The 18,855-nt window shown below is 52.3% G+C and overlaps 1 protein-coding gene across 2 annotated transcripts in view; it reads left to right on the top strand.

The window, feature by feature from the left end:
* The window catches only part of ANP32A (acidic nuclear phosphoprotein 32 family member A), a 37,542-nt gene extending 20,832 nt beyond the window's left edge, over positions 1–16,710 (top strand). For both annotated transcript variants that reach the window (XM_080807577.1, XM_080807578.1), the window contains exons 2-7: positions 8,936–9,085; positions 9,277–9,399; positions 11,286–11,484; positions 12,634–12,731; positions 15,138–15,201; positions 15,451–16,710. In XM_080807577.1, coding sequence (XP_080663703.1) covers positions 8,936–9,085; positions 9,277–9,399; positions 11,286–11,484; positions 12,634–12,731; positions 15,138–15,201; positions 15,451–15,512 — 696 coding nt within the window. In that variant the 3' untranslated portion in view covers positions 15,513–16,710. The remainder of the gene's footprint in view (positions 1–8,935; positions 9,086–9,276; positions 9,400–11,285; positions 11,485–12,633; positions 12,732–15,137; positions 15,202–15,450) is intronic.
* The last annotated feature ends 2,145 nt before the right edge of the window (positions 16,711–18,855 follow it).

The raw sequence follows: 18,855 nt of genomic DNA, 5'->3' as shown, positions 1-18,855 counted from the left end.
TTAGAATCTAGATTGTTCGGAGCCATTGCCCACCCTGCTCCATTCTTTGCTCTGGCTTGAGTGACCCAGTCCAATTTGACCACTTAGCAAGTTTTTACTGAAGGCCAGCCCCTCTGGGCAGGGCACCAGCAGGGAACACAGAGACCTCAGACCTTGGTAAGGCAGTGTTTGGAGGAGAGACCGCAGAAAGAAGGACTGCCAGGTGCCCTGTGGCCAAGCAACGGCTCTCTCAGAGGGCCCTGGTGGGCAGGGGCCATTTTCCTGGGAGAGGGATCTGATGGGTATACTTCAGTCGTCTGCAGAGTCAACGAAGTGATGTCTGGGGAAGTACTTAATCACCTGTCACATGGGAAGAAATGCCAGGTAGTGTCACCATGTTGGCTGCAGGGCAGGGAGGCTGGCAGAGAGGTGAGGCGGGGACAAACCGCCTTGGGTGTTTGGTCCTGGCACACTGGTGGCTGGAAGGCTGGGAATCCTCTGGCTTTGCAGTCCCTGTGGCTGGTAAAGGCTATGGACCAGGAGTGACAGGACCTGACAGGACATGGTCAAAGCAGTGTTTTAGGAAGATGGGCTAGGATTTGCCTCTCTGCTTTCCAGGCCTTTCTTTTCTGTCTCCCCATGGCTTTTCTGTTGCATGGGGCCAGTGCTGTGACTCTTTAATATGATCATCATGGACAGTGTGGTTTTCTGTGAACCACAGTATTGTCGAACAGGGACTAGGACCCCATGAGCTGAGCTGCCTACTCCCTGCTGCCCTGGGAGATGGCAGACATCAGAGGGCATGATGCCAGACTCCTTCATTCGGAACCCAACACCCTCGGCCTCTGGGGGCTGTTTTTGTGATCCCGATGTGTTTTAAGAGATTACATGATTGATTTTTGTGTTTCATTAATTGCCTGGGGCCCCAAATTTCCTTCCTCAGGGATGAATCCTAGGCTCTTTTTGTCCATGAAATCTCCCACTTCCTTTTGGGTAATAGAGGCTGAGTTTGGATGGGAGGTGGGACTAAAAGTATGTGGACCCACAGAAGGGGGCCTCCTCTCTGCACTCAAGCTCCATTGTCCAGTGTGTGCAGTAGGGGACTGCCCCAAGACATAGGACAAGTTACCGACGAAGTAACCAGGGTCCATCCAGGTCATTAGACTGGACAGTGACCGTCCTTGGCACTGTACCTCCAGGCTTCTTGTTCCCCTTTCCTTCTCCTGGTCCCCATTTAGATCTCACCTGCTGGGACCGGGGCCTTCACCGGACCGCACTTCAGACTCCTGCTTCATCCCACCCTCCAGGACTACAGGTGCGGAGGGACAGCCAAGGAGAAGAGGCAGCCTGCTAGATTGCCAGTTGATCGTGTCCTCCGCCAGTTCCCAGACCTCACCTCTCCCCATTCCCCCTCCACCCCCTTCCCCTAGCCAAGTCAGACCAAGACAACTTCTCCCCACCTCCCGGGCCCAGACAGCCTTCTGGACCTATTTTCTGCAGCCCTGGGAATAATGTCCTTCACATGCACTTAAAGCGGGCAGAGCTGGGGCAGGGTCTGGGTGATCAGGTAGGCCTTCCTCCAAGAGGTGGAATGGACAGGGTCTGGATGTGGAGTAGACTCTAGACTCTAGTAGACTCCCCAGGAGGGAGGAATGAGGTATCCAGGCAGGCAAGCAAGGGCGGAACATCGGGGAGCGGCCCCAGCTCTGCTGGGAGTTCACTCGCTGAATGGGCCCACTGGACCAGCCCAAAGCCCAGTCCTACAGCTGCCGGGGCCAGCCTGCAGTTCAGCTGAGTCTGTCCTTCTGGCTGGAGGAAGCATCTGCAAGGGAACCAGCTCCTCTGTCTCGGCCAGGCAGAAACCGAGACCTCCCCACGCCCGCTGGAGGAGGGAGGAAGCCAGTTCCAGGCAGCGCAGGAGCCAGTCACAGGCTTTATGTTAATGCGGGCCCTCCCCGCGCCGGCGCTCAGCCTGTTCCCTGGGCCTGGCCAACAGCTTAATTACGCCGCAGCGCGCCTCGGCTTGCGTTCCACGGTTCCCTAAAATAATAAGGATGGCGTCACCGACTTCCCGCGGCCATGTGCTCCCACCCGTGCCTTCCGAGCTCTATTGTAGGAAACAAACAAAATCCAGACACTCAGATGCTTTTCTTCTTGGAGAGATTTGTTTTGTTTTGTTTGAAGGTAGTGTGCCCCTTAGTTAAGATTTTAAAAGATCTTTAAGGTGCAGAGACCAGAGTCATAGCGACCCGGCGGCTGCAGAATATCCTTCTGTTAGCAGAAATTCGTGAGCGATGTGGAGGATGCCACAGTCTTCCACTGGGAACGGTGGTTTCTGATCAGAGCAAATGGTGTGGCAGAAGGACCACCCCACTTGGGGTTTCCTGGGCCCAGGGCCAACTCTGGGCCTTGCTTTTTCCTCGGCAAAAGAGGGCTAAACTGGACCAGTGTTTTAAAAGCTGTGGGTCACGTTAAAAAAATAATAATTTTTTTTTAATGTAATAGAAAAGAGTCATTGTGATTGGGTATGTTTTGTTTCGGTGTGTGTGCCTGTACACACCACATGGGTATACTGAGCCAAGGCAGGAATGTATTTTTTACTGTGGGCTGTGGTCAGAAAGCCACTGACCTAGATGATCCCGAAGGCCTTTCCAGCTTTTGAAATGTCCGACTCTTCTCCCAGAGCCTGGCTTTCCCCTCATGGAACCTGACTGGTTTTTGCAGGTTTTGCCCCACAGACTGTTAAGCAAAAGTAGAGATTTTAGGGTCGAAACAGCAGAATCACAAGCATCTGTCGCTCCTGTTGAACACCTTTGGGAAGAAGCTCATTTCCCCTCAGCCTTGGTGACTCAAACAGTTTGGCCTTCTAGCTAGAAATGGAATCTGCAACAGGGGATGGCCCATTTAAAAGCTGACCTATTTAAAACCCATGAGCACCAAAAAAACACGGGGTCAATTTGATTTGAGTCTCCTCTTCTGTGCAAGACTGGAACCTGAAAACTAAATTGGTCAGGGACTGACAGGGTTGAAACCAAAGCTACACATATTTATTGAATTCTTGCTCAGTGAAAGAAAAAAAAAAATCAAGGCTGGAGGTTCGTGGGGGAAAAAGAAACAAAACAAGGTGTAGATACAAAGTCAAGAGGACTGTATTTTGGGTGTAACATCTTCACTCTCCAGAATGTTATGAAGCTTCATGCCTTTCATGAGAGACAGCTTTGGTGGCTCAGATGTGCCGACCGCCCTTTGTTCCCATTCTTGTGCCGTGACTGTGGACACAGTGGGGAGAGGTGGCTGTGGATCCAGGAGAAGGCAAGTGGCATTTTCCAAGTGGGGGATGCTCTAAGTGCATTATTTCACTTAATCCAGCTCTAGGTGTTGGGCACTACTGCCATCGGAGGAAACGGAAGCTCAGGAGAGGTGAGATGAGCCAGCAAGTGGAGAATGTGGACTGGAGCCCAGTCTGTCTGACTCCAGAGCCTGCCTTCTGTCCACCTCTCCACGTTGCCTCCGGAGGTCCTGGAAACATAAAGAGCTGTTCTCACTCGAGTTTCCTTCTTTCTGGTTCTGGCTGGCCTTCAGAGGTCTCTGTTTTAGGCCTGAGCTGTCCGTTTAAATCAGGGCCCCCTGATCATGGGCCTGTGACCTGTGCAGTCACACAGGGCCCTGGGCTTCGAAGGGCCCTCCCTTGGGTTTAATGCAGTGCTGTCGCTGTCTCTGGAATTCTTAACAGTTTTTGAGCAGTGGGCCTCAAATTTTCATTTTGAACGAAGTCTTGCCAACTATATAGCCGGTCCAGAATTTGATACAGTGCATCCCCTTTCTCAGTTTTTCTGGGTCCCTCCTGTCTTCCTTGAGCATGCCTAGCCTCTCTGGGCATTTAAAGAATGCACTCGGTCCCCCCCGCTCCGGCCCGCTACCTGGCACCCTGCTCCAGTAGCTGTTTACCAGATGGCGGTCTCCTCCCAGCCGGCACCACACCCCTGCTGGCAAGGACCCCAACTGTGGCTCACGGCAGCCTCTGAGTCCCCAGCATGTTACTCTATAACAATGTCACAGGTACACCCTTTACGGAGGGAGGGGCTGCTTCTAGGCAAGAGGTCGGTGTACAGAGCACTGGGTCAGGTCAAGAGGAGTGTGCACAGTTGGCCTGCCTCCTGGGGGACACATTGTCTAGAAGAGGTCAGGTTCATTCCCATCTGTGTGGGACTGATTACACTGTATGTTTCACAGCGGTTTGACTCACTGCGCAGCACCCAGTGCTGTGCCTGGCACTGTAACTGGGATGTTTGTTAAGCAGTTGCTCTGGTGTCCGCCCCCTGCTAGGCTGATTACGGGGAAGGACAGTCCCTGACCTCTAGGAGGATCGGATGCTTAATACGTGATTAAATGATTCATGTGGCAGCTGCCCTCAGTGCCCTGGGATGCTCGGAGCTGGGCGGGGGAAGGCTTCCTGGGGAGGGGTGCCTGAACGCCATTTGTGGTGCAAGGGTGAGACGTGGGGAGCCCTGCAGTTGGGGGAGGTAGGGAGGTAGCTAGTGGAAGGTCTCCTTAGGTCCGTTTAAGAACTTGGACTCCCCCCCCCACCCCCACCCCCACGCGGCAGGAAGCCAGGAGGCATGTTTTCTAGGCTGGAGTTTGCACTTCGTGGGTTAAACAGATACCATTCTCCCCTTTCTGCGGAGCCAGAGCCTCAGAGCTCGGGGATGGAGTCGGGCTACTTGAATGTTCCAGTAGTCCAGTTGTCCCCGCTGTCACAGAGACCCCATTTGGAGGCAGAAACAGACTTGGAGTGACTTAGATGACCGTGACCAGGACTGCGGTGTAGAGAATAGAGAGGAAATGATCGAATTTGAGAGAACTGTGAAGACAAGATTTCACAGTTTTGAAACAAGCAACGGGTTGTTCCTTAGAGTAATAATGTGTTTGTGTTTATCACGGACGGTTCCGCTCCCACTGGTGAGAAGCGATTGCTGTGTCCTTGCTTTGGGGACAAGTTTTTCAGGAAATACCAGAGCCGGACAGTCTGATTCCTTGGGAAGCCTCATTACCCCCCTCCCGCCCCGACCTCTCAGTTGGGGCCGAGGATGAATATACAGACCCCTGGGGGGTGCTCACACCTGAGGGGTGAAGCATAGAGTCCCTAGTACTTCTGTCCATGGGTGTTTGAAAAGCTTCTGACACCAACGGAGGAAGCCAGTGGTTGGGCTGGAGAGAGAGTAACCACAGAGATATTTTTAAAGGGCCAGTGGAGTTGGGAGAGAATCTAAACCCAAAGTACAAATTTTCAGTTTAATTTTAACTTTGCACTTAGCTCACACCCAGGATTTGGCAGGGGGACGTGGACCTTAATTTTTTTTTCTTTTTTAAGCAGAACACACCCTGGATGTAAAAGGGATACGCTCTTTGCTTGGAAGGGTCTGGAGCGGCGTCCGCTGCACAGACGGGGAGGAAGTGGGTTGGGACTGGAGCAGGAGCTTGGAGTGGGTCTGAGGCGTGTTGGGGCTGGTTGCGGGTTTGGAAACATGTGAGTGTCCCAGAGCTCTAGGAAAGGGCGGCCTTCCACGGAGTCCCGGGGACTGGAGGGGGTGCATGGGATGACTCCAGGCCTCCTGCTGGGCTAGTATTTTTGTTTTTTCCTGTTCCGGTCCATTTCAGATACTTCACAGGGAGCTTACCTGCCATCTCCAAAGTGACAGTCACTCCCCAAAGCAGCAGTGGGTTTCCCCCTTGCGGTTTGGGCTTTTTGGTGATCTCAGCAGCCTCCAGGTCTGAGCCTTGCCCCTCTCTCACCTCTTTGATCTTGCCCCAAACACTGCTGAAACCCCCTGCCAGGAAGGAAATGCAAAAACCGATGGGGGTCCCAGAGGCCCCACCAGACCTGACCTGTAAGGGCCACCTGGGACCAGACAGCAGGGGGCCTGCCCAAGTGGCTGGGGAGGGGGGCTCTTCCTACTCCCCCAACCCCTCTCCACATCCTTGCTCCCTGATTGCAGCCTCATCTGAATTAGGGCTGGCTTGGGGTTTGTTTTGATTACGGAGGAAGTTCAGTGGTGGCGGGGACTGCTGGGACTGGCTCCCATCCTGCTGGTGGAACCCTCAGAAGAAGGGTGTCAGGGGAGCTTGGAGAGTTGAGGTGGTTCTGAGAGAACTTGCACCTCACATTTGGGAAGGTCTGAGAAACCATCAGGAGCCAGCAGTGACCAGCTTGGTGCTGTCCATTCCTGGGACTTGAGGGCCAGTGGTTCTGGGGTGAGATGGGAGACTCCCCCCAGAGAGCGGTGGTGAGGATTAGGTGAGCTGGTGCAGGCGAAGCACGTTGAGGGCTCAGGAAAGATCTGACTGTTACTAGGAGTAAAAACATTAGTGTTAGCAGCTTACAGTATTGTCCTCGAGAGGGATGTCCCCGCCGTTGGTCGTGGTGGTGGAAGTTGGGACTGGGACCCTGGGTCTGTCTGTAGAAGTCCCAGGCAGCATTGTGCCTCTCTGGAAGAGAGGCCAGCTTCCAGGGAAGAATTCCCCGATTCCCAGCACCACCTCCCCCAGTCTCTAAGACCTTCTTTTCCTTGGCTTATGGCCGTTAAGAGGAGAAGCCCTTGACCCGTCTGGAAAAACCACACGTCTGAAATCTTTGAGGCTGGGCTGGAATCCCTTCTCATATTTGTCTTTCTCTGGTGGAGCTTCAAGAATCCACAGCGCCTTCTGAACTGTGGGCCCTGTGGCTCCAGTGCCGCAGAGGTGGTGGCCTTCCCTCCCCCAGCACAGTGGCTCTCCCTCCATTTGCCCTGCTCCCCTAAGGGCAGGCTTTTTGGCTCTACACTGATTTCCTGCCCTGGGGTAGAAGGCCTCATAGGATTTATTCCCAGCCACTCTCGCCAGTGACCTTGAGAAGGTGGCTTGACCTGGACATCTGGCCTCTCCTGGGGACTGAGGGAGTGGAAAAGGACTTAACTTCTCCCATCCCAAATCCAAGGGAAAGGCGGGCCTTGGCGGCCAGTGCCTGGGCCCAGAACGGGTCAGCTCTGGGAAGGAGCTCCTGTGCCTGGCTTCGGCCCCTCCTGGCAAACTGTGCTGCTGTCCTGGGCTGAGCCTACCACCTCTCTGCACCAAGGAGGCGGAAAGCAGGGCAGCTGTGGGGCTCTGCAGCCCAGATGTGCCCCTGACCTCCCCTGGTCTGCCTGCTGACAGAGGTGGGCTGAGAAGGAGCATGGCAGGCCCACTGTGGACTCTATTCCCCCAAGCTTCCCCCTGGGGACTGTGGCAAGCTGGTCGTCCTGGGCCCAGCAGGAAGGTCTAAGCAAATTGGTCCGCTTATCCAGGAAAAAGAAAGGCTCTGAGGGGCTGGCATGACCCTTTGGACCATATGGGACTGCTCTTGAGTAGAACTAGACTGTACTGTCTGATGCCATGTGACCCATCCGAGACAAGTAACGTGGGTGGACGTCCCAGGCCGGCAGCATCCCAGCCACCTGGATGCAGGCTTCCCTGAGGCTGCAGCGAGCAGGCAGGTGTCGAGCACTGGGTACAGCCAGGAGGAGTCGCCGTTACGGGGCCTGCCGGCCCTGGGTGGCCAGGGAGCAGCTGGACTGCAGGACAGGAGTGGGTAACCACAGACATCTGCCTGGAGGGTGGGACACCCTGGCCTCCCTTTGCTGACTCCCCAGGGTCATTCAGGCCCCAGACTTGATCACTCTTTTCAGCTTGTCTCCCTCCCATCTGTACTGGAGCCTGGAATCACCTTCAGCCACATCTGCCTTTTAGCAACCCAGTGAGACATGGCTTTTTTTTTTTTTTTTAAGATTTTTATTTATTTATTTGACAGGCAAAGATCACAAGTAGGCAGAGAGGCAGGCAGAGAGAGAGGGGGAAGCAGGTTCCCTGCTGAGCAGAGACCCTGATGCAGGGCTCAATCCCAGGACCCTGGGATCATGACCTGAGCCCGAAGGCAGAGGCTTTAACCCACTGAGCCACCCAGGCACCCCGAGACATGGCTTTTTATCAGACTTTCTACATGCCTAGAAAGGATTTGGACCCAAATTGGGGTAAGAATAGAAACGAGGAAAACATAACTATGGTGGCAACATCGTCTCCAGGGAGTTTTAAAGAAGGCATAGGGTCACAGAGGTGCTTCCCGAAGACCGACTTTTGTTCTTTGATGACCTCAGCCTGTCACTTTGGGGGGTTTCACGGGGCCCTGTGAAGAGTAGGGCCTAGAGAGGCTCTACCTAATATGGTAACTGTAAGTAGTGTCTTTTTACACTTAAATTAAGGAAAATGAAAACTCAGTCTCTCGTTCTCCCCAGCCATGTTCCAGCCAGTGGCTCCTTTCATGGGCAGAGCAGGAGGCGTCCATCATTACAGGAAGTCCTGTGGCTGGTCTGCAGAATAGAGTCTGCTGCCCCTACCCTGGGCCAGGCCAAGCCGGTGACCATGGTGACAAGCACCAGACCTGGTGGGCAGGCTCTAGTGGGCAAGCCGGTGGGAATGAGCAGCCACGTGTGTCTGGGGACCCATCCGCATGCAGAGGGTCACAGGCGCACAGAGGTTGAGGAAGGTGGGGCCTGAGGATGGGAAGGAAGGTAGCTGGCCTGGGGCGGTGGTCAGGCTGAGGCTGACGGGAAGCTGGAGACTGTGGTGGCTGATTTTTAACAGGAGTTTGGGAGGAGCGTGGCAGTGGGGTTGGAACAAGACCACCAGGGATTATTGAGTGTCACTGTGGTCTGGCCTAAGCTCCTTTTGGGCGTGTGTCCCCACCACAGCCCTCCCTGCCCTCGGTTCAGGTAGGGGTGGGAAGCCCAGGGTGGGTGTTGGCAGTGGCCTGCTCCTGGAGAGGCAAGCAGGTGCCACCATCATATACTGAAGCACCTGTCTCCCCGTCCTCCTGAGGAGGCCTGACCCCCTCCCTGGCCCCAGCCCCGAGTCTACCCCTCCGTTCACTCTGGCCTTCCCTTTGCAGGTGAAAGAGCTTGTCCTGGACAACTGCCGGTCGATTGAAGGCAAAATCGAAGGCCTCACAGATGAATTTGAGGAACTGGAGTTCTTAAGTACAATCAACGTAGGCCTCACCTCAGTTGCAAACTTACCAAAGTTAAACAAACTTAAGAAGGTAAATAGGGTGTAGTGTGTGTGGCAGGGAGGAGGGGGTCGTTACTCTGTGCTTGGGGAGCGGAACCGAGGGGGGAGCCGGGCGAGTGCGCTGACTTGCCCCTCACCTATCTGCCGGGGGGCCAAGCGCTCTGGGCCCTTGGCCTTCATTTTACCAGCTCTTTGCACTTTTCCCCTCCCTGCCCTGTTTAGCTTGAACTAAGCGATAACAGAATCTCAGGGGGCCTGGAAGTATTGGCAGAAAAGTGTCCGAACCTCACGCATCTAAATTTAAGTGGCAACAAAATTAAAGACCTCAGCACAATAGAGCCACTGGTGAGTCATTTGGGTCCTTCCCCTCCACAGGGTGGGAGGTGGGAGGGATTGGTATCAGGGACTACTACTTTTACCTTTATAGAGTGTTGTTTTTCTGTCGTTCCCCCCAGCCCCATGTATCTTACTTTATTTGACTCTTGTTGTGGGCCACGAGGTAGAGTTGGAGCTCATTTCTGCTTGGTCCATAGAGAAACACTCAGTGGCTTGAGCCAGGTCACACAGCCTCTAGTGGCGGTCGGGAGGCAAGGGTGGGTTCCGACCCTCGCCTCGGTGCTTTCCTTCGTACAGCTTCTGCTCAGCTTTGGAAATCCAAGCTGTCATTTCTTAGAGCATGATTCCTCGTCCCTTGTTGGGGAGGGAGGAACCATCGGGAATTCTGCTGCTGGAGTTGGCCACTTGTTTTCTCCTCTGATGGCTGGCACCTTCGAATGGTGGGATGGCGCCCTGGATGGCACGGATGAGCCTCAATGCCGGCCTTACTCTCCTAAGGGGCACAGAGGAGGGTGACTGACCCTTGGTCTCCAGTCCTCGGTGTGATGGTGACGGGGGCCTCATCTTCATACAGCTGAACCCACCTCACACTTCATGGATTTACTCGCCAGGAAGGGGCAAAGGGGCAAAGCTGGGTCAGAACAACAGTGTCTGCATTACTGCGTCTGAAGGATTGTGTTCCCCTGATTTCAGCTGTGTCATTGATTAACAGCGTTCTTGAAACAGAGAAATAATGTCGCATCAGATGAGCACATTTGCTGTAAACATACACATAGGAACCGTCCCGCAAGCCACACACCTCAGAATCAGGGTGAGGTCGTGAGGCTGTTTTGCCAGCTCTGCCGCATTAGAAGTTGGGGCATCGCTCAGTTTGGGTTTGTAGGTTCTTGTGCACAGAGCACCCCTCACACTATGGACGCTCGAGGGGCGGCTTGATGGGCCAGCGTGGCAGAAGCTGGTCCTTCTTCGTTAAGCTCAGACTTCTCCCGTCAGTGGCATGGAGGCCACTAAGAGATATGCTTCCCATAGCTCTTCTTTTCAGGTCTTCTGCTGACCTCCTAGAGCAAAGCAAAACTATTTTGATCTACCTGGAAGCCCTGATTTAATGATTTCATAGGAAAATCTTTGAAGTTCTGTATATGTGTATTTGGGGAGACAGGTATGGAGACCAAGTGTGTGTGTCTATAAAACATTGTGATTCGGTTACCATTAAAGGTCAGACCTAGGCACACACAGATGCACACACACAAAAACACACCCTATTCTCCCTGCACAGACCACGTGCGTTTCTGTAGCTTCTCTTTGGTGACCAGTGTGAGTGATGCACTGTGCTCCCCTCTGCAGGATGAGAGGATGCTGGGGTTGCCCCCCCCACCCCAGACCACAGCCCAAACTCCCTCCCTGCCCTTGACCTGCTGAGAATGACTTCTCACTCCTGAGATCTTGAGAGCTACGGGACTAGTAATCACTTCTGCGTTATCAGGGCTGTGAGGATAAACTGAATCACTGCTACCTGGTGTGCTGTGTTGATGGCCATCATCCTCACCATCATTTCTAATAGACCTTGTTAGTTTGTGCCACCTTTTCTGTTTCCCTCTGGCTCCCCAGTCATGGGGACAGCAGCAAAGCTTTTGGCTTAAATTAAGCCCCAGCTTAATTTGAAGCCAGTTACTGACGGGGCCAAAGCCGTACTTGCAGACTTTGTTGCCATTGAATGAGGCTTTAAAGGCCCTAGGGGGGCCTTTTCCAGTGGCAGGAACCGAGGTCCACCCACCAGTGACTAGGCTGGGCAGAGCAAAACCGTTTTCTCCAGCTGTTTCCCTGGGTTATTTGCCCCCTCCCCTCCCATCCTCCCACAGATCACTCACTTTTGAACTTCATCTTTCTGCTTGCAGAAAAAGTTAGAAAACCTCAAGAGCTTAGACCTTTTCAATTGTGAGGTAACCAACCTGAACGACTACCGAGAAAACGTGTTCAAGCTCCTCCCGCAGCTCACATATCTCGATGGCTACGACCGGGACGACAAGGAGGCCCCCGACTCGGACGCCGAGGGCTACGTGGAGGGCCTGGATGACGATGAGGAGGATGAGGACGGTGGGTGCTGGGGGGACGGACAGGGGCAGGCTGGTAGTCTCCTTTCCACAGCTGTGGCAGGAAGGGGGGCTGCTTTGTTAACCACGGTCCCTGGCCTTGCTCACGGGGTCTAGAACCGCAGAGAAGCATCCTGAGGCTCCCTGATGGCATGGTTACAACTTGAGAAGCATCTAACTGAACCCTCCCATCAGGTTTTTCTTCTTTTTCCAGAGGCCCCTGGAATGAGATCCTACGGTGTCTCTGTAGTATGCCCCTGGGCTCAATTCCCACCCCCCAGTAGTGGGGAAGATGGGGTGTGGCTTGAGGGTCCCATTCATCTAGGTCTCCCTAATGGAGAGGAGGGCAGGAGCTGGAGAGGGTGTGGAGCCCCCTGGTGGCTGCAGGACACAGGACCTGCAGGGTGCTGGTGCAAGGGGGTGAGGGGAGGTTGGGAGGTGGAAGAGGCTTGCAGGGGGCGTGCTTAGCACCCTGGTAGTGAGGTGAGGGTGAGTGTGAGCCAGCAGGGCCTACAGGGAGGAAGGAAGGAAGAAAAGAGAGGGCCACCTCCTGCTGTCCCCTTCCCATGTGCTAACACAGTGAGGCCTGCAGGGCTTCATGGCCACAGTAACCATGAGAAGGGAGACATTTGGCCCATAATTCACACACAAGATTTTTTGTTTTTCCTTGTTAGGTTGGAGTGTTTTGCAAGATACTCACACACATGTCCACCCAACGGGAAGGGACAGCTTTCTAGGCCCACCTCCGTGGCTAACTTGATGAGTGACCTTGAACAAGTCACTTCTCCCTTCAGGGACTCAGATTTTCACCTTTAAAGCCAGGAGTTTGGTAGATGCTCTTTCCAAGTGAATCAGCGTCTTGGCTTCTGTAAGCCTGTGACTTGGTCCTTTGATCCAGCAATTTCTCTGTGGTCTCAGCCTCCACAAGGGATCTCTGCTTTTGTAAAACCTGGGAGGAGGGCTTGTCTTTTGGATTACTTCCGGTTGTGTTGAGTCATATTGGAGCATCCCTGCTGTGGGCGCCGGTGGTTGTGAGAGGGTCCTGGGCCCCACCAAAGACCGTACCGCCTGTGCCGGGCCCACGAGCCTGGGTTTGTGCTGTGAGGGAGACCAGCTCACCCCCAGTTCCCCTGTCCCTGTTTCTGCCGCACAGAGGAAGAGTATGATGAAGATGCTCAGGTAGTGGAGGATGAGGAGGATGAAGAGGAGGAGGAGGAAGGAGAAGAGGAGGACGTGAGTGGAGAAGAGGAGGTAAGGGGCTGGGCAGGGGCACCATCTCCCAGGGTCCACCTGACTTACTGCCTCTTCGCAGTTGTATGTTAATTCAGGTATTTACTCTGTGCTTAGAGTCTGCTAGGGAAAACCAAAGACTACCTTGAGCCAGTGGTAGGGTAAGACACTGCTGGGTGCCGAATGACAGTGACCAGGGTCCCTGGCGCATGTGGAAATAATGCTTTTATGCTGACACCCTGGCTCACCCCCAGTTTCTTAACAAGACCTATGCATGTCTGTGAGAGTTAATACAGCTCAGTCTGGGGGGTGGGAGGGTGAGCCCAGCTCTGCCACTTGCTGTGTGTCCCTGGATAAGTTCCTTAACCTTTCTGAGACTTTTTCCTCATCTGTCAGATAGGTATTGTTTTGCATCTGGGTTGTTAATAGGGATCTACTCAGTGAATTCTTAAGAGGATATAATAATTTGTAAGTAATAACTCGAGAACAGTGTTTGACCACTTACTGTTTTAGGCCTTTATACCCTTCAGGGTTCTCGGTTCTGTGTGCTAGGTCTTGTGTTTGGATGTTTGGAGTCTCCCTCTAGCAGATTATGTTCATGACTTGTTTGGAATTCTAAGTCAGCTCTTGCTAATTACAAAGGTTAGACCTCGAGGCTTAAAGTGACAACAGTGCAGACAAGGTACCTGCCTCTCTCCCCGCCCCCCGCCCCCTCAATTTGCTGTCTCTATCCATTAAGAGTGCAGACACCTGCCTGCCACACACACACCCGCTTGGGCTGGATCTCCGCCCACCCCCACGCTTGGGAGAGTCTGGTCAAGGCAAATAGAAAAAAGCCACTGTGATCAGCCTGGTTCCTGTCTTGTTCAGCTGCTGAGTTTCCCTTCTCCCTAAATGTGGGCCACTAGACTCAGTTCTAAAGAATATTGCGCGTTTTTTAAAAATAAAGACTTAGAGAAACAGGTCCCCCCAGGACAGGGCAGTAGGTCTGGTTGGCTAATGGATTTCTCATCTTGCACTTCCTGTCACAGGAGACACAGTGTGCAGGGGTTTCTTTCGGGGGTGGGGTGTTGGGTTTTTTTTGTTTTTGTTTTTGTTTTTTTTGTTTTGGTGTGTTTTTTGTTTTGTTTTGTTTTTTGGTAATCTCATTGACCATCTGCAGAGTCCCAGTTTCCAGCAAAGGAGAGCTTATACACAGACCAAAAAAAAAAAAAAAAAAAAAAAAAGTCTTAGCAAACAGACTGATTAAAGAACTATTTGGTGACATTATAAAAGGTTAATTCCCTTGACAAAAAGAAGTCTATCACCAAGTTCTTTTTTTTTAAAAAAATATTTTATTTTATTGGGCTCCTGGGTGACTCAGTGGATTGAAGCCTCTGCCTTCGGCTCAGGTCATGATCTCAGGGTCCTGGGATCGAGCCCTGCATCGGGCTCTCTTGCTCAGTGGGGAGCCTGCTTCCCCTCTCTCTCGGCCTGCCTCTCTGCCTACTTGTGATCTCTGTCTGTCAAATAAATAAATAAAATCTTTAAAAAAAAAAAAAGATTTTATTTTATTTATTTATTTGACAGAGATCACAAGTAGGCAGAGAGGCAGGCAGAGGTGGCGGGGGGGGGGGCGGCGGGGAGCAGGCTCCCGGCCGAGCAGAGAGCCTGATGCGATGCGGGGCTCGATCCCAGGACCCTGGGATCATGACCTGAGCCGAAGGTAGAGGCTTTAACTCACTGAGCCACCCAGGCACTTCCACCAAGTTCTTTTTAAACAACAGGTTGCCTGATGCTATAGGAGTGGTGTTTGGCCTGCAGACATTCAACTAGCGGGGGACTGCAGGAACAGCATAAGGCAGCGGTCCGATGTTGAGAATGAGTTCGCACACCTTGCTGACTCTGAAGGGGCTGGGAATGCTATCCTTAGGGGACCTTTACCCTCTGCTCCAAGGGATCCATGTGTGCAGAGTGGTAGACGGGCTGGGTAGAGCGAGGTTGAGCTTGCCCACGGAATCTGGATTTGCTAAAACTGGGGTCTTCCCTCGAAGCCAGAACTGTTCTGAAGCCAAACGAAAAGCTGGCTGGCTTTGCAGGACCAAGTTGGCGTGGGGAGCTTTTTCTCCGGAGAGCACACACACAGGAAGGCGTGCCTGAGTTACAGGGACTCGGGGTCAGAAATTCTGAGCTTGGGTTTGCAGCTCCTGTGTGTAGTGCGGTTATTTTCTGGAGAAGGGGTTCCGGGCTTTGTCAGATTCTTGATGGGCTCCTTGAGGCAAAGGGACCTCTGCTCTGGATCCATCCTGAGGTGGCAGGTTCTTGTGGGGCTCTGAGAGGCAGGGGCAGCCTCCACTTTTATGCTCCCACAGTCTAGGGAAGTGCCCTCCTCAGCATGTCCCTGGGCAGGAGGCACCCCTAATGTCCACTGTCCATCTTCTCTCCTAGGAGGATGAAGAGGGTTATAACGACGGGGAAGTAGATGATGAGGAAGACGAAGAAGAAGTTGGTGGTATGGCAGCATTTTTACTCTCGGCGGGTAGCGGCCTGGCCCCCTCATTTGGCAGAGTAGACCGCAAAGGCCCAGGGGACCCAACCGAGGGTAGAACCCGCCCGTCTGAGGCTCCTGGGGCCTCCCTGGCTTGGCAGATCCCCCATCTCAGATTTCCCAGATGCGTGGTCCCCTGGTTTCCCAGCAGGTGGGTTGAGTAAGAGGCAGGATCGATGTTTTAACCTAAATGCCTTTCCCTTCCTCTTCCAGAAGAAGAGAGGGGTCAGAAGCGAAAACGAGAACCTGAAGATGAGGGAGAAGACGACGACTAAGTGGAATAACCTATTTTGAAAAATTCCTATTGTGATTTGACTGTTTTTACCCATGACCCCTCCCCCCAAAATCCCGCCCCCCGAAACTTATTTTTTTCTGATTGTAACGTTGCTGTGGGAACGAGAGGGGAAAAGTGTACTGGGGGTTGTTGGGGGGGAGGGAGGGCGGGAGGGGGTGGAATAAAATACTATTTTTACTGCCACTCTTTATTTTTTTCCCCTCCTTTTTCTTTGTGTCTGGTTTTGTCCCTGTAAATGCGATAGCTGAGTACACACTGAGTGAGCATTTGTTCCTTACTCTCAAAGAGGACGGTTTGGAGGGCTCTCACACTTGCTGGTATTTCCCGAGTCTCTGGAATTGGTTGGAAGGTCATGACTGGCCTCCGTTTTTGGTTTCTCAAAAGCCCGGGAGGGGCTGAGCACCAGCCAGCATCTTACCTCTTGTTCGGGTTCCTGTGATTCCTGCATTTCTTGGGCCTTCTAGAGGCATCCAACGCCCTGGTTTGTAAATAGCAACCAAAAGGCGTATTTTGGCACTGGTTGGGGGACATTCCCCGTCTCTCATTTCTTTCCTCCTTCACAGATGGTGGTGGGCTTTGCTCTCCGAAGAAGACTCTGAGGTCACTCTTCAGAGTTAGGAGCCAGAGAGCTGAAAACAGCAGGCTTAGGAGTTAGGAGTAAAACGGAGTTGGTAATTCTAATTAAAAGAGAAGAAGCAAACCCTCAAACGTCAACCTCTTTAAAAGATTTAAAAAACAAAACAACAACAACAAAAAACTGTCCTATCTTGTTCTGTAAAATATTAAAACGCTTTGTTTTATGAAAATGACAAGAGAATTCCTCCACGTGTACTTCTGTGCTGAGACCATTTTTACAGACCTGAGCACAGGAGACGCTGCTGCATGTCGGCTGGGTTTTTTTTTCATACACCCGAGCACGGAAAAACTAACGCAAAATTGTATTTTCTTACCTAGTGGAAATCTGAAATGACTGCAAATTCCTGGTGAATGTACAGGTTTGCTTTCATGTCCCTCTTCTGGATTGCTTTAGAAGTGACGTGTGATTTCCTAGCCCGTGTTTCATCTGTATAAAAGAACATCTGCACCGGTTTCTCTCCTCCCCCTCAGAAGAGCCAAACTTTTGAGTTTTATGTCTGTTTGTCATTGATAAATTTCAATAAATCTTTTTATACAATTTTTTTGGGGGTGGCTTCTTTGAGTCCAACAGGGTCATCAGTCTTTCTAAGATGCATTCCAGATAAGCTGCTAGCTGATGGGGTGGGGGAGGGAAGCTTAGCACAGGTTATCTGATCAAATAGCTTCTCTCCAGGGCAGGTAACCTGATGCCTGAGTTTGGGATGCCTTGGCTCCCAAAACAGGGTTGGGCCGTGTGCTGTCCTCGTGGAGATGGGGTTCAGACTCTGGAGAAAGGACATGTGCTCGAAGATCTCGGTAACGTATAAAACAAACTTACTCCTTTTTGACTTACCATGATGATGGCCTTTTCTCTTATCTCTGAAGAGTTCAAAAGCCTGTGTCTCCAATGGCGATGTAGCGGTCCGTTCACTGTTCTGACTTGCTGAATGCTAACCACGTGGCGAGAGAAACATTTGGGTTATTTCCCACTTCTCACTGCAGTGAGTGTTCTGTTGTTAGACACTTTGTGGATTTTTTTAGTACAAATGCTTAAAAGTAGGGTCCTTAAACAAAAGTTGACATTGCTGAGGCTTAGGTGCAAGGTTCTGTGTTTTCCAGAAGGGTTATACCAATGTACTATGGGTAGTGAGTGCACATACACATAAGTTCATTCTCAGCCCTACAGCCTTGAACCCCACAGCGAGGGCTAGTTCTGTGCGGTTCCCACAGAATAAGGTGCTTCTTAGGGGGAGAATGATGGACCCCATCTCCTGGGTGGTACCGTGGTACCTGCTGTCCTTTTCTTTGGCACGGACATCCTCTGGCTCTGGGTGTAGGATGAAGAGAAGGCTTCCCAGGGCCAGGTGCTGTGCTCTACCCTGGGGTGGCAAGGATGAGCCAGGAAAAGAACATAGGAGTGGGGTGGAATCAAGAGACTGGCAGACCCAGCCCTGGATTTTCTGGCCCTGACTCCTGTGGAGGCTTTAGGGATTAGTCGACTTGTAGATCTGGACATAAGTGCTATAAAACATAATGGATGGTGATGAACAGGTTAATGCTGATGGGATTAAGAGAACAGGCTATCAATCATACAACGCATTCACATCAATCCTTGAGGAAAGGGATTACTGTGCCAATTTTACAGATGAGGGAAACTGAGGTCAAGTGACAGGGAGGTAAGAAGCGATGGAGCCGGCCTGAAACCCGGTCTGTTGGGACTATTTCCATTTTATGAATGGCAAGGAAGAAGAGGAAGCTCAGTGTGAGGGGGAGAGGCAGGAAAAGCCAATCTATCCAACTGGCTGTGTACCTGGTACCAGGCTTTATCTGCAGCATCTCGTTCATTTTACAGAATCTCACAGCCACCTAGGGAAGTGCCGTTCTCCTTGTTCTACCGGTGGCTCAGAGGGATCGGCCCAAGGTCCTGCAGCTGGAAAGGAGCAGCAAGCAGCATCAGTAATAAGCTATGGAGGTTTGCTTCCAGAGTCAGCCCTCTTTCCTTACCCCCAAGTGCCAGCAACCTCCTCCCCCAAGCTGGGACCACCCGTATGGGCCAGCTGTGTTCATGCAGTTCCTCCCCCTCCACCATGAGGTTGCGGCGGGCAGAGCTTGAGTGCTGGCAAATACCATTGCATGGACCCTTGAGAGGGAAGGACCGTTAGAAATCACCCGGTCATCAATAGTCCCATTGGATGGAAGAGGAAACCAAAACCAGGGGGCATGAGTGATGGGCTCAAGGTCACATGGCAAGGCAGTGGCAGACCCCAACCTGGAAAGTAGGGCCCCTGTTCCCGGGTGGCTGCCTCATACCCACAATGTCACTGTGGTCACAGGGAGGCCAGCTACTGTGGGAAGATAGCATCTCCTGGGAAGAACAGCCGGGCCTTTGGCCGACAGGATGTAGCAAGCGCCACGGCGCATCGTGGGTTCCGCGTGGCTTTGGAGAGCATCCTATGTTTTTAAAAGATGCACGGTGTGTGTGAGGTTGGGGGTGGCTTCCCCATTGTGTCTCCTGTTGATTATCCAGGGAACCCGTGCACATTTCCTGATGGAGAACAGTCCTTGGAAAGAGTATAATGATGGTGATGATTCTAGATTATGAGCTGCCCCGTGCCCTGTGCTTTATATCCATGGTCTCCCTGAATCCTTGCATAGATCTTGTAGAGTCAGAATTCAAGGAGAAGACAACTAGCCTGGCTAGTCAGTGG

The sequence above is a fragment of the Martes martes genome (assembly GCF_963455335.1).
Source record: "Martes martes genome assembly, chromosome: 7".
Classification (NCBI taxonomy): Eukaryota; Metazoa; Chordata; class Mammalia; order Carnivora; family Mustelidae; genus Martes; species Martes martes.
The sequence above is the reverse complement of the archived record's forward strand: the minus strand, read 5'-3'. Positions and strand labels throughout refer to the sequence as shown.